Genomic DNA, 12,855 nt, shown 5'->3' with positions numbered 1-12,855 from the left:
TAGGAGACAAGTCATCCTCCGCAACAGTAAGAGGGGAGGAAAGTTATCTTGGAAAGATGTGAACAGGAGATCCCAGAACACATACACTCTCTCTCTCTCTCTCTCTCTCTCTCTCTCTCTCATACTCACCCGGTGCCTGTCCATCTGGGAAATGACCTTGAGCAGCTGGCCCGCAGCCACCGCACTGCCGCCCCTGCGATATACTTCAGCGACAGCAGTCATTTCTTCTCGGGAGACTTCCCTCTCCAGGACAATGCCGCTGTCTTCTGCGGAGGGAAGGGGAAAAAAAGACAAGGCTCACAGGGGAGAAGGCAGAAGAGCAGCACAAACCGAGCAAACGTTTGACGGAAAGCACCACACGTGGGTTGGAGGCAAAGCTGTAAACCAGCCCTAAACATCTGGGTGGCAATTTCTCTCCCCCCGCCCCGCATCCCAGGACCCCTCTGTGAGTAACCACAACTTGTTCAACAGAAGCAGGAAGCGACTAAAAGATAATTCCTGGTTGCAAAAATAAAACAAAACCCTTTGTCTGGGGGACCCCGTGCCTTGTTTTACAAGGACATCCCTGAAGGCATGGTTTTCAGACTTGTCAAACTTTAAAATGGGAAAGGGGTGGATGAGACATCATACATAGGCATCCTTCAGTCTCGAAAGACTACGGTAGCGTGCTCTGTATGGAGGACTTGGAACAGCATCTAGTGTTTTGAGACTGTATGCAAAGCTGGAGTGTCCTCTCCAGGGCACGAAAACAGATAGAATGCCTTTTCCAGACCTGTCCTTTCACCAGAGACACCCAGAATCAAATCTAGCCGCTTGTGCATGCAAAACATGTGCTTTGCCATCAAGCTCCTACGCCTTCTTTGGATGGCAAGAAGTCATCTGCCATTTGTTCGCACTCCAGAAAAAGCATCATCATGCCATTATGACCAGAGACAGGGCGCTATCGGAAGCCAGACACCTCGAGGCCTACTTTCTCCTCCCACGGGGGATTAAAAAAACTCTTGCAAAGGTGAAATGAATGCCTGGACTCCCTTCTTCCCTCTTCCCTACCAAGGCCTTTCCCCTTTGTGTCCTATGTTTTAGCCTGTAAACCTCCAGGCAGACAGAATCTCTTCTCTGATACTGGGTGAAGGGAAATGTAAGTATGTCCTAAGTGCATAAACAAGTACATAGGACCCACACACCTTCTGAATCACGGTTCTTTCGTGTGTAATTCATGCGGAACACGAACGCCTCCAAGATAAAGGCTACAATGATTGTCATCACCACCTGCGCAGGAGGGGAAGACAGGGAGGATAGCCAGTGATTGGAAAAAAAGCTCATCACAATTCTGCATTTTAACCACTTCCCAGAATCACAGAATAGTTGAGTTGGAGGAGGTTTATAAGGCCATCAAGTCCAACCCCTTGCTCAGTGCAGGAAGCCAAATCAAAGCAGATCAGGCAGATGATGGTCCAATTTTCTCTTGAACACCTCCAATGCTGGAGCGCTCACCACCTCCTGAAATCATTGGTCTCATTGTCGCACTGCTCTAACAGTTAAGTCGTTTTTCCTGATACTCAGCCTAAATCTGGCTTGCTGTAGCTTGAGCCCTTTATTACATGTCTTGCCACCTGGAATGATCAAGAACAGATCCTCCTCTGAATGAGAGCCTTTCAGGTACAGTGGTGCCCTGCTTGACGACAATAATCCGTTCCGTTAAAATCGCTGTTAAGCAATATCGTCGTCAAGCGAAAGGAAAAAACCCATTGAAATGCATTGAAAATGCATTCCAATGGGTTCAGTGTATTCCAATGGGTGAAAAACCTCATTGTCCAGCGAAGATCCTCCATAGAGGAAGCCATTTTCAGTCGCTGTCTTCCGGAAATAGGTCCAGAAAACAGTGGGCGGCCATTTTGAAACCTGACGATCAGCTGTTTTTAATCGTTGTAATGCGAAGAATCGGTTCCCAAAGCAGGGAACTGATTGTCGTAAAACAGATTTTCCCCTTTGAATCATCGTTTTGCGATTGCAATAGCGATTGCAAAAACCTCATCGTGAAGTGATTTTTGTCATGGAGTGGGGTATTCGTCAAGCGGGGTACCACTGTATTTGAAAAGTGCTATCCTATGTGCACTCAATCTTCTTTTCTCAAGATTAAACATGCCCAGTCCTTCAGTCTTTCCTCCTAGGGCTTGGTTTCCAGTCCCCTAATCTTCCATCCTTCTCAAAATATGGTGTCCAAAACTGGACACAGTATTCTAGATGAGGCCTAACCAGTGCTGAATAAAGGGGAACCAGTATCTTATAGGCTTTGGAGACTATGCTTCTGTTAATGAATCCTAAAATAGCATTTGCCTTATTTTTCCAGCCTAGTTCATATTCAGCTTTTGATATTCAACAATTCCAAGATTCTCCTTACTCACAGTATTACTGAGTCAAGTATCCCCCATCTTGTAACTGTGCATTTGATTTTTTTTTCCTCCTTAGGTGTAGAACTGACTTTTGGTTAAGACAGGTTAAAATGAGAATTCACTTCAGTTAGTTCACTAGTACTTCAACAGAATGGAATAGCACACTGCTACCCACTTACACAGAGAGAGAGAGACATGGGGAAATGACGCTAAAGCACTTATGAAAAATATAGGGCCTTTCTACTCACCATAGTCACAATATAGAAAATCATGAAGTAAAGTCGGCTCCAGTGAGAGGTCTCTGAGGTCACCCCTTCCTGGAAAGACAAGGAAAGATACGGGAAGCAAACAGCAGCCGTAGCAAGGACCTCACAAACAGACCAATAACTAACTTTTATAAACAACTTGAAAATGACAGAAAGGCCCAAATCATCTTGCATTAAGTAGGCAAAAAGCATGCCTTTTGGAGGGAAATTGCCTCCATTTAAGACATCACTGCAAACTTTGTTATGGGTTTGTGGGGGGTTCGCCACTGTCTTTATGATGTTCTGAATCAGGAAAGACGAAAGAGGCTTCAGAATTAAGAAATAAAGGATTTTTATTAACATAACTTGGTTCAACTCTTTCTTCAACATCAATAGTTTTCTGTAACTTCAAACAAGGTGGGGAATCTTCCCAAAACCATGCTAACAATTTTTCAACAGGTAGATCTTTTAATAATAGGTTTTCGCAGTTTTCTCTTTCTCCGTTGGTACTCTCATGAACCCGTTGCGGACCACACAAAAAGTCCCGCAACAGGGATGGTGGGCCCAATCTCTCTCTTTCAACAGCTCTTTCTCTACTTCTGGATCTAATTGATGTACCATTTTCTCTGGACCGTGAGCCCTGTGATAAACCAGAACTGTCCATTCTTCGGGGTTAAGACCGGGTATTATAGGTCTGGACTTTCCTTTAACTGACTCTTTGTACTCGTCATCTATATCACTCTTAGCCGGTCTTTTCTGTGGGACTGAGAACACTCGCACTTCTTCGTCTGGTTCTTCAGTCACTTTCTCCTCTATCACAGTCACTTTCTGGGTCTCTTTTGATCTACTCCCTTCTTCTGTCGTCAAAAACACGTCTACCCTCTCCCTTTCGAGGCTCCAATCTCTCCCTTTTCTCTCAACTGATGACTCTGACCGTTTTTTCCGTTCTTCCTCCTCGCGCTTTCCCCCGCTTTCCCCTCCTCCTATCTCAGCCTCGCAGATCCTTCTCTTTTCCTTTGCGCGCGCATCTGTCATTTGCTTTTCTTTTGGTCTTGCTCCTAACTCCCTCTCAGGCTTTATCTCTTGATCTCTCTCGGATGGTTGAGGGGACGGCTCACTCTTTGATGTTCTTGCTATTTCCTCCTCACAGGGTTGCATGCTAAATTGCACAACTCCGTATGCAACAGACAACGCCTACGGCAATATCCCAACTAGAGGAAATCCACTCTCAAAAGGTATACCACTTGTATTATGCAGGCAACAACCTGGCAAGAGGATTTTGGCCGTTATAGAACAAAAGTCACAATGGAAACAAAGGCCTATCTGCAATCTTAGACAATAAGCTCGGTGACTTGGTAAACTTGCTACTGTGCTGAGAATAGCCAGTTATGCAAAGTAATACCAGTACAAGCATAGGGGACAGGCAAAACAAAATCAGACCTGTAACGTCCAGGGGAGGCACTACAGGCCCCGCGTAGTGCATGCAAAAAGCCCCAGCTTTAATCCTTGCAGTTTACAGTTCAAAAACCAATGCAATAATAGCTGACAGAAACTCGCTCTGCCTGAGGTTCTGAAGTCACTGTTACTCAGAGCAGAAGATACCGGGCTAGATGGAGAGTTTTAGAATAAAGCCACTTTCCTGTATTCCTAAAACTGTATTCCCCAATTTGTACTCTTCATATGTTACTGGACTCCATTTCCCATCAACGCCATCATGGGGAGGGATGAGGGAAATAGCCATTCATCAATACCTGGAAGATCAGAAGACACCCCCCCCCCCAGCCCTGGACTAATGAAATGAAAAAGAGAGCCTTTCTCAATTCCCTGCTCCAAAGAAGCTCACGTGGCTTCAAGTTTATTTACGCTCTTGGATTTCTAAGAGTCTGCCTGAGACACTGTACCCGTTTAGAGGATAAAGTTCAGTACCCTGGACAGCTCCTGCAAATTCTGGACTGGCATGGATTCCTTCCTGTTCCTTCGGTGTAGAAGCCCTCTGCCTTCATTGCTTTGGAGGGCGACATGGTGGCCACAGGACTGCATTTACACTCTTGCATTACATATCAGTCCTTTCTGCTTTCATCTCTGCATGTTTCATAAGCCAGGCGGTCCTTACACTCCTCAAGAACCGAAAAAGCCAATGGTGACTCCACAGGTAACAGGCAGAGATATCAGACATATGACAACACAGAAGGGCTTCCAGCACGCACCCATTCCTGCCCTGAGTCCTACTTACCATTATGATGTACCAGTCATTGACAACGGTCAGCTCAAAGAGGGTCACTGCATAAAGGAAATGGAGGGAGGGGGGAGAAAGCAAATACATGTGTATGATATCCTTCTCTCCCCCCCCCCCAATTTAGTAATACCTCCAACAAAAAAAATGCTACAAGAAATCAGCCACAGAGAAAGCGATGGACATTTCCTTCACTGGTCTTGATTTTTTTTAGGACCCATGCAGATTAAAAGTAACTCTTCGGGAAGGACTGCCTGTGTAGAAAATGTAGCTGGGCTGGTCACTCGCAGGAACGTAGATGTCTGTTTTGGACAACGTTCTGGGGCACTTTCTATTGCTATTTCTATGTAAATCAGAAAACAGGTTCTTTTGCAGTAACTGATTTTGCTGATTTATTCCCTCTAAATCAAAAAGAGTAACAAAATATCCTTAATGCTTCAGTTTTTCCTCAAGTATACCTTCGAAGAAAGTAGAGACACCAGAACTGGCAGTTTTCATTCCAGCGAACACACCTATCTGTCTCAAATGCCACGGATGGGCCACCGGTGGCCCACTGAATATGTTTCGACAGCAGCTCTTCTCAGCTCCAGCAAGCACACAGCCCAAAGCGAGGGATGGTGGCCGCTGCCGTCCCACACTAGCCTTCCCCCAAGAGACATGGGCTCAGGCGGGGAGACCAGGGCCAGTAGTGGAGCCCATCAAGTATCCTGCACCCTGTGCCTCACGGCCCACAACAGGGTCTTGCATTCACCCATATCGCACCCTGTCCACCTGGGGCTTGTGCTCTTACCAAAGCTGTTCAAGATGTTATCAAAGTTGTTGAGATAATAGTAGCCTTCTTCCATCACGGTCCTGTTCCCTATGGTGTGGTTCACCCAGCGGTAGGCATCGGCCACTGTGCTGGTGCTGAAAAGGAAAGCAGGAACATGCAGCTCAGGAGCCGGCTGCCGCTAAGCACTCTGAAAGGACAGGGCAGGATGGGGGAGGAAGGCAGGAAGAGAAGTACCCAGATAGGCATGGCCTCCATCTGTCAGCTGCCGTGCTGCGCAAGGCCACCGAAGAGTCATTTCTGCCCATCACTACGTGCACTCTACAGCATGTGCCATCAAATGGGCTTTTTAAAAAAAAAAATGCTGGAAAGTTTGACTGTATCGCTCTGGGAATGACTGGTGCTTTTCAATACTTTGTGCACCAAACATTCCAAGTTTCAAAGCTGAAACGAGGTCTACAAATCACGTTGCATATACCGATCTCCCTCTGCCCACTCATGCACGCCCACCTCTTTTTACTCCGTTTACCAGATTCAGACTGCAGGAGAAGCAGTAGGGGGGAAAAAGGGGTAATGAATGGAGGAGCAGCACAGGGATGTGGTTAGGCAAGCTGAGCCTCTGGATTTCAGGCACAATAATGCTCATTGCTTCCCGAAGGGGTAAGGCAGCCCTGGAATCTTAGGGGGGGGTACTTTTGAACACTTTTTCCCAACCGTCCTTCCAAGTGGGATCACAGGAGAAGGTATTTTTAAAAAATCAAGTAAGAAATGGAACTTTCATTTTAAAAGGAAGCAGCATCGTTTTTCCAAAACAGTGCGCTGGAAACTCAAGATTCTACGGCCGGATGGCAAACCTACAGAAAGTTCGGAGCTTTCAATCAACACAAGAACTTGGGTGAAATCCTGCTTTTCAAATGGGGGCACTCACCCCACAAGGAAAGCGTAAAGAAAGACCAAGTGCAGATTCAAAACTGTGAAATGTTCAAACCCCCCTTACATTAAATTAAATTTGTTTCTCGTGGTAAATTACATTTTATTAACTTTTGGTGGCAAGAAAAATCTCTTTCTGCTTTATATGGTAGTTTAAATTTTTTTAAAAAAAACCTAGATTGGTGTTTGTTTTTAATTTCCAGTTATAAACTGGAGTGTTTTTATTTATTAAAAGGGGGTTGGATCATAGTAAAGGGAAAGTGGCACTGCACGAAGACGTCTAGAAATCTTAAGTGGCTCAGCCAAGAACTTCGGAAACTGCTTTTCCAGACGGAAGGAAAAATGTTGGACACTTACTTGCAACAGTTAGGGTACAGCTTTCCCGAGAAGAACTCCATACCAATAATGGCAAAACAGTAATAGAAGATGAGCAGTGTCAAGCCTAGGCTGGGGGAAAAGAAAATCAAGTCTCAGCAAAAAGAGAGGTATATGGCTTTTTGTTGAATTTTCTACAGTTGCATATTATGGGAATCCACGCTCCATCCCTTTCAGCCATATTTCTTCCACTGTGGAAAAGCTATGTGAATCATATTGCCTCTGCTTTTGTGGCGTCTGGGGTTACCCATGAACAAAAAAGCACCTCACACATTTTTTTTTTACTTTCCTCCTCTAAAAACAGGAAAATCGTGCCTCTAGGGAGCAGTTCTATGACAAAACAAGCTGTGTTTGCCTACATTTTGTTTTTAGAAAAAAAAATCTCAAGTGGAGGTTTGTTTTCAAGATTCCTGAAACTTGCCTGGCCCTATTATATATGGGAAACATTTCACTGGGAATAATGTTTCTGGTGATGGTTCCTTCTGGAAACTGGAAACTGCAACAGACTGTGACATTTTAAGGACAGCCTCCTTGATCATATCGGCTTCTGAAACCTCTCCTACGGCAGAGACCCAGAATTCTCCAAGCCCGCTTCCAAAAGTGAAGAGAATACAACAACTGAGGACGGGGTCTTTTCCCACTGCCCCACAATGCCTCTGGATGTTCTCCACTTTGAAACCCATTTAGACTCTTCACTGTCAGCATTCAGAACCTTTAAAAAAATAAATCTGTTTCTGTAGGACTTCAAAGACACTGCCCGTTTTTGGCTTCTTTCTCAAATAGTAAATTGTTCCTGTTGCTTCTTTCGGTTATGTTGCTATCTATTATTGTGCTTATGTATCCATACTTTTTTAAATACACACACATAGCCATGCACAACCTCTTTGTATTAGGCAAGGGGTGGCTATGTTGTCTGTTGCTGAAGAAGCCCAACAGTCTTGCACTGACAATTTAATTTGGCAAAGGTTTTTGTAGGCTGTAGCCCATGTCATAGAGCGCAACATCACAAGTTCCTGAGCACAAAAACCTATGGAAAAGAGGGACAAGAATAATGGAATGATTACATTATTTCTGTCCCACTGTCCCAAATAGATGAAGAAACCATATCTGGTTCTGGGCCTAACATAGAATCCTAGAATCATGGACTGGGACGGGACCTGTAAAGTTAGTCAAGCCCAAACCCTGGCTCGGTGCCGGAACTGAAATCAAAGCAGATCTGACAGACAGTCCCATTTTCTCTTGAAGGTCTCTGCTCTCACGGCACCCCATCACTCTCCGTTACCTGGCCATCCTGGGAAACAGTTCAAACATGGTGTCCAAGACGTTTCTGTAACGTTTCTTCAGCTTAAATAGCCTGCAACAAAGGAGAAAGATTATGTATTTCTTTCAGGAAGTGTCCGGCTGACTTGGATTTTAGATGAGGGAGCAAATCAATAGTGCAAGTCAGAAAAGGCAGCCACTCCGTTTTGGCCGTTCCCCTCCATCCATTGTAACATATATGGTGTGACGTTCCACCCAGTGTTCCCTGTTTGTTTCCCCCCAAACACAGGTTCACTCTCTGGATACGTCTACTCTTTCTTCCACTACCACCAGTGGATCCCTCATCCACCCTGCACCATATATGCATCAGACACGTGCTGCCAATAAGACTTGTTTATTTATCTTTTGGTTTTTAAATCACAGATGTTCTTTTATTATTGTTTAGGCTCACTCATTAAACTTCTTATACTTGATTACACATTTGCTTATTCAGGTTTTGTATTTACTTATTCACCTTAACCAACTCCTTAATATTCTCTGACTATCTATTCCACTTTACTATTCCGTTTATCTCCTTCTCATTCTCTCCAACTTTCCAATTCTCTCTCCTAACTCTCCAAATCTCCTGTCTCTCTCTGTCCAACTCTCTTTGACTCTGCCCCTCCTGTCTTCTCAAAGGCTCCTGCACTTAAGCTTCAGCTATGATAAGACAGGAGTAACGTGGGCATTCCGCCACATATGGTATCCCATACTCTGAGAAGAAGGGACAGCATCACACTTTCTCTCTCTGCGTCCAGTTAGCACGGGACTGGGCAGAATTCCGAGGCAGCTTGGCAATATTGGACACTTTCCGTTGGATAATACGATGGTGCCGTCTTACATTTTCAGAAGTGACTCATAGATGCATCTCATGAATAAAAATCATAATGCAGGTAGCTACATAACTCTCTGCTGTATTGACCTGAGAGACACCACAATATGAAAAAACACCAGAAGAGGAGACAAAAGGGTGGGGATCAAGTAACTGACCATATCAAGCTGCCAAATCCTTGGTGAGATCCCTCTTTCCTCTAGTCCAGGGCTTCAAGACATCTGGCCCAGGTCTTTTTGAGCTTCAGACCCATTCACTGGAGATCCCAAACTTGAGCAGTTCTCGATTTCGGCAACACGCTCTAATGCAGTGGTGACCTACTTTAGCTTGACTCCAATTTGGCCTCTCCCTCTGTCTATAGGTCAGTTTCTTCATTGGACAAAGGTATGGATGAACCTTTTTGTTCCACTTTTTCATCTGTCAAAATATGTGACTCACCTTAGTAACTGCAGAGGCCGCAAAACGACAATGAAATAGAAGGGCTCCATGTCAAAGGCCAGTGTCAGGAGACCCAAAAATGCGAACAAGGTGACTGAAAAATCAAAGCTGGAAAAGAGGGACAGAGAGAGAACTTTAAGTGAGGGATTCGTGAGACAACACTCTCCAAGCCTGTGACTTAAGTTCCCTTCACTTACAGGTTCCAACCAGAGGACAGGTACTCAATAGGCCCCAATCCAGTGATCTTCAGCAGCACCTCAATGCCATAGACTATGGACACAAGAAAGCATAAGTTCAAAAAAATGCTGCAATCTGAAAATCAAATATCACTTTTGAGAGTGATGGTATAAATGAACATCTTTCTTTGCTTTTTGCACTTTTCTGAATTTGGTGCTGCAAAAAGTGAAGGAAGAACAGAAATAGAAAAATGTATGTGTTGGGAAGTTACATTTTTTAAGTGGATATGCTTGGGATAAATTGAGAACCAATTGTTAGAGTGACAGACCAGAACCTGGGAGTCGCAGTCAAGATGGTCTACAGGATCCCCTCTTGTGCTGCCAACCATTTACACCTGTTAAAAACAGCCATGGCAACTGCTTTGGGGGGGGGGGGGAGCGGTTAACTAATGAAAAAATGAGTGGTGTGGGATTTTCCCTCGCTTGGTAGTGAGCACAAGAGGACCTTCTTGACTGCTGCCATTGGTCTTGTCAATATTCAGGCTGCTTTTTCCTATGTAAAGTTTGACATCCTTTTTCCTGCTGGCAATGCAGGCATTATATTGTGCAGCGATATCTGACCATTTCCTAGCTTTTGGATGGCAGAAACAGAAGCACAATATCCCATATTCATAAACCAGAGTTGTTGTTTTTTAAAAAAATAATTGAATATTGCGCTCTCAAGATGCTTAGAGACTGGGGAGATTTAGTGACAAGACCTAGCAGAACAAGACTTACTTGTAAGGAAGACAATATAACTCCAAGGAACATCCCGGGGGAAGATTCCCCCTAGACAAGAAAAGAAAAAAAAAGCAGGAAGTTAACATCGCACAGGCCCCCGAATCATGTGGAAGAAAACGTATATTGTTCTGTACCTTGCAGCATGAAAGTTTCCACTAAGATCCAGAGGCCATTCACTGCCACCAGAGTATCTACAAAATATAGGGGGGAGAGAGAGAAACACACAGAGAGAAGAACAGCATTATCTTTCCACGATAGCACTGATTTGTTATGAGATCATTCAGATGGATGAACTTAGCAAAGATGTTGACTTTGGAATGCTTCACACGGGAGTCAAGATTCAGTTATTTGTTTTATTTTTATTTATTTTTTTTACCAACTCTTTCAATACAGTGGGGTCTCGACTTATGAACTTAATCCGTATTGGAAGGCAGTTCTCAGGTCGAAAAGTTCTTAAGTCGAATCTGCATTTCCCATAGGAATGCATTGAAAACCATTTAATCCGTATCTGCTCTTTTCGTCCATAGAAACTAATGGGAAGCTGCTATTCCGCCTTCTGCCACTAGAGGGAGATATTTTTTCCTTTTAACCTAAGATGACTTAGCTTTAAAAAAAAAGGGAAAAAAAGAGTTCGTAACTCGAATCTAAGTTCGTAAGTCGAGTCCATATATTCCTATGAGAGCGGTTCGTAAGTCGAAACGTTCATATGTCGAGCCGTTTGTAAGTTGAGACCCCACTGTACACTGGGAGCTGAAAAGATTCCCAGAGATGTTTACATCAGAAAAACAAACAAACTATAGACAGTTACTGCCCTCACAGGATTAGAGTGCAAGAGACAAATGTTAACCCGGGGGGGGGGGGGAGCAAGGAAAACCACTCTTTGGATCTTGAGAGGTTCGCTCCTGAACACCTACTTGTCAAGATGTGTTTCTGTCACACTATTCTCAGTTTCATGTTGCCTCAACTGCCTATTCGCTCTGGTTCCCCCGAGGGAAAAGATTGCTGAGTGACCATCTAGCTAGTAACAAGTTGCCACTGAGCCCAAAATCCAAAGATCGTTCAAAAAGCCACCCTCTTCCACATCTTCATCCTATAAGGTAGCTCAAGAATGTGTGATGGGCCAAAGGTCACCCAGCAGGTTTCCTGCCTCAGTGGGGACTAGAACTCGGATCTCCCAAGTCCCCATCTAGCGTTCTTCCCACTGTCCTATATCAGCATTATCCTATTCTCCTGGCATTTGCTCTAATAATTTTGACACACAGAGAAAAAAAATAAAACATCTGAAAACACATGTACAGTGGTGCCCCCCATAGTGATGATAATCCGTTCCAAAAAAATTGTTGCTATGTGGATTCGTCACTATGCGGGGCAAAAAAGCCCATAGGAATGCATTAAAACACATTTAATGCGTTCTTATGGGCAAAAAGCTCACCATTATGCAGAAATCCTCCATGTGGCCGCCATTTTCGCTGCCCGGTAAGCGAGGAAAGGGCACGAAAACACATTGGGTGGCCATTTTCTTTACCCGGTGGCCATTTTGGAACCGCCGATCAGCTGTTTAAAAAAACATTGCTATGCGAAAATCAGTAAGCGAAATGCTTACCGATCATTGCAAAGCGATGTTTTACCATTAGAAACATCGCAATGCGATCGCTTTTGCGATTGGAAAAAACACATCGCTATGCAGATTCGTCGTTAAACGAATCGCTCATTATGCGGGGCACCACTGTACTGTATACAGTTACGTGCTCTTATGTCAATATTGATACAAACAAATGATTTGCCATTGCTATTTTCCCTCTAAGTGCATTTCCATGGCTCAGCCGGGATTTGAACTCAGGTCTGCTGAATCCTGGTCTGACACTCGATCCATATCCATAAAACCACACCGGCTTTCAGACAATTTAGAGACGACCTGCAAATGCTCACAAATATTAGAAATATTCTTGTCAGAGAAGGAAAACAATGGGTTCCACCTCCAGTGGAGCAGCCCAATGAAGAGTCTCCATGGGACACAACAGGTGTGTGTGTGAGAGAGACAGAAGGGGGGGGAGGAGAGAGGGAGAGGGAGAGAGGGAGAGATTAACCTAAGCACAGGTGAAAGAAAGTGCAAAAATTTACTGAGAACAGTCATACCAAGGTTTCCAACTATCCAATTCCACAAGCTCTCACAAGTCCCGGATCTTGACATTTTCATGAAAAAAAAATGTTCTTTTATGATCAGCAAATGAGCTGAGGAACACGAACAAGTACGAACAGGTATGTTTAAGAGAATTTGGAACACTTACACATAGTGTACTGGAAGGCTCGGGAATTGACAAGTATGTTAATGCCTGTCGCAAGAAAAAGAAGAGTTAAAACCCCGAAATCCCATTTGAGACCCTT

General features: G+C 44.2%; 1 protein-coding gene across 2 annotated transcripts in view; it reads right to left on the bottom strand.

Moving 5' to 3' along the window:
- TPCN1 (two pore segment channel 1) overlaps positions 1-12,855 on the bottom strand; it is a 64,066-nt gene that overhangs the window by 5,106 nt on the left and 46,105 nt on the right. For both annotated transcript variants that reach the window (XM_072983517.2, XM_072983518.2), the window contains 12 exons: positions 12,759-12,803; positions 10,605-10,661; positions 10,468-10,518; positions 9,712-9,784; positions 9,515-9,622; positions 8,228-8,299; positions 6,928-7,017; positions 5,662-5,777; positions 4,872-4,918; positions 2,642-2,710; positions 1,185-1,269; positions 130-266 (listed from right to left, as the gene is read on the bottom strand). In XM_072983517.2, coding sequence (XP_072839618.2) covers positions 130-266; positions 1,185-1,269; positions 2,642-2,710; positions 4,872-4,918; positions 5,662-5,777; positions 6,928-7,017; positions 8,228-8,299; positions 9,515-9,622; positions 9,712-9,784; positions 10,468-10,518; positions 10,605-10,661; positions 12,759-12,803 — 950 coding nt within the window. The remainder of the gene's footprint in view (positions 1-129; positions 267-1,184; positions 1,270-2,641; positions 2,711-4,871; positions 4,919-5,661; positions 5,778-6,927; positions 7,018-8,227; positions 8,300-9,514; positions 9,623-9,711; positions 9,785-10,467; positions 10,519-10,604; positions 10,662-12,758; positions 12,804-12,855) is intronic.

The sequence above is a fragment of the Pogona vitticeps genome, chromosome 14 (genome assembly GCF_051106095.1).
Source record: "Pogona vitticeps strain Pit_001003342236 chromosome 14, PviZW2.1, whole genome shotgun sequence".
Classification (NCBI taxonomy): Eukaryota; Metazoa; Chordata; class Lepidosauria; order Squamata; family Agamidae; genus Pogona; species Pogona vitticeps.
This window is presented reverse-complemented; position numbering and strand designations above follow the sequence as displayed.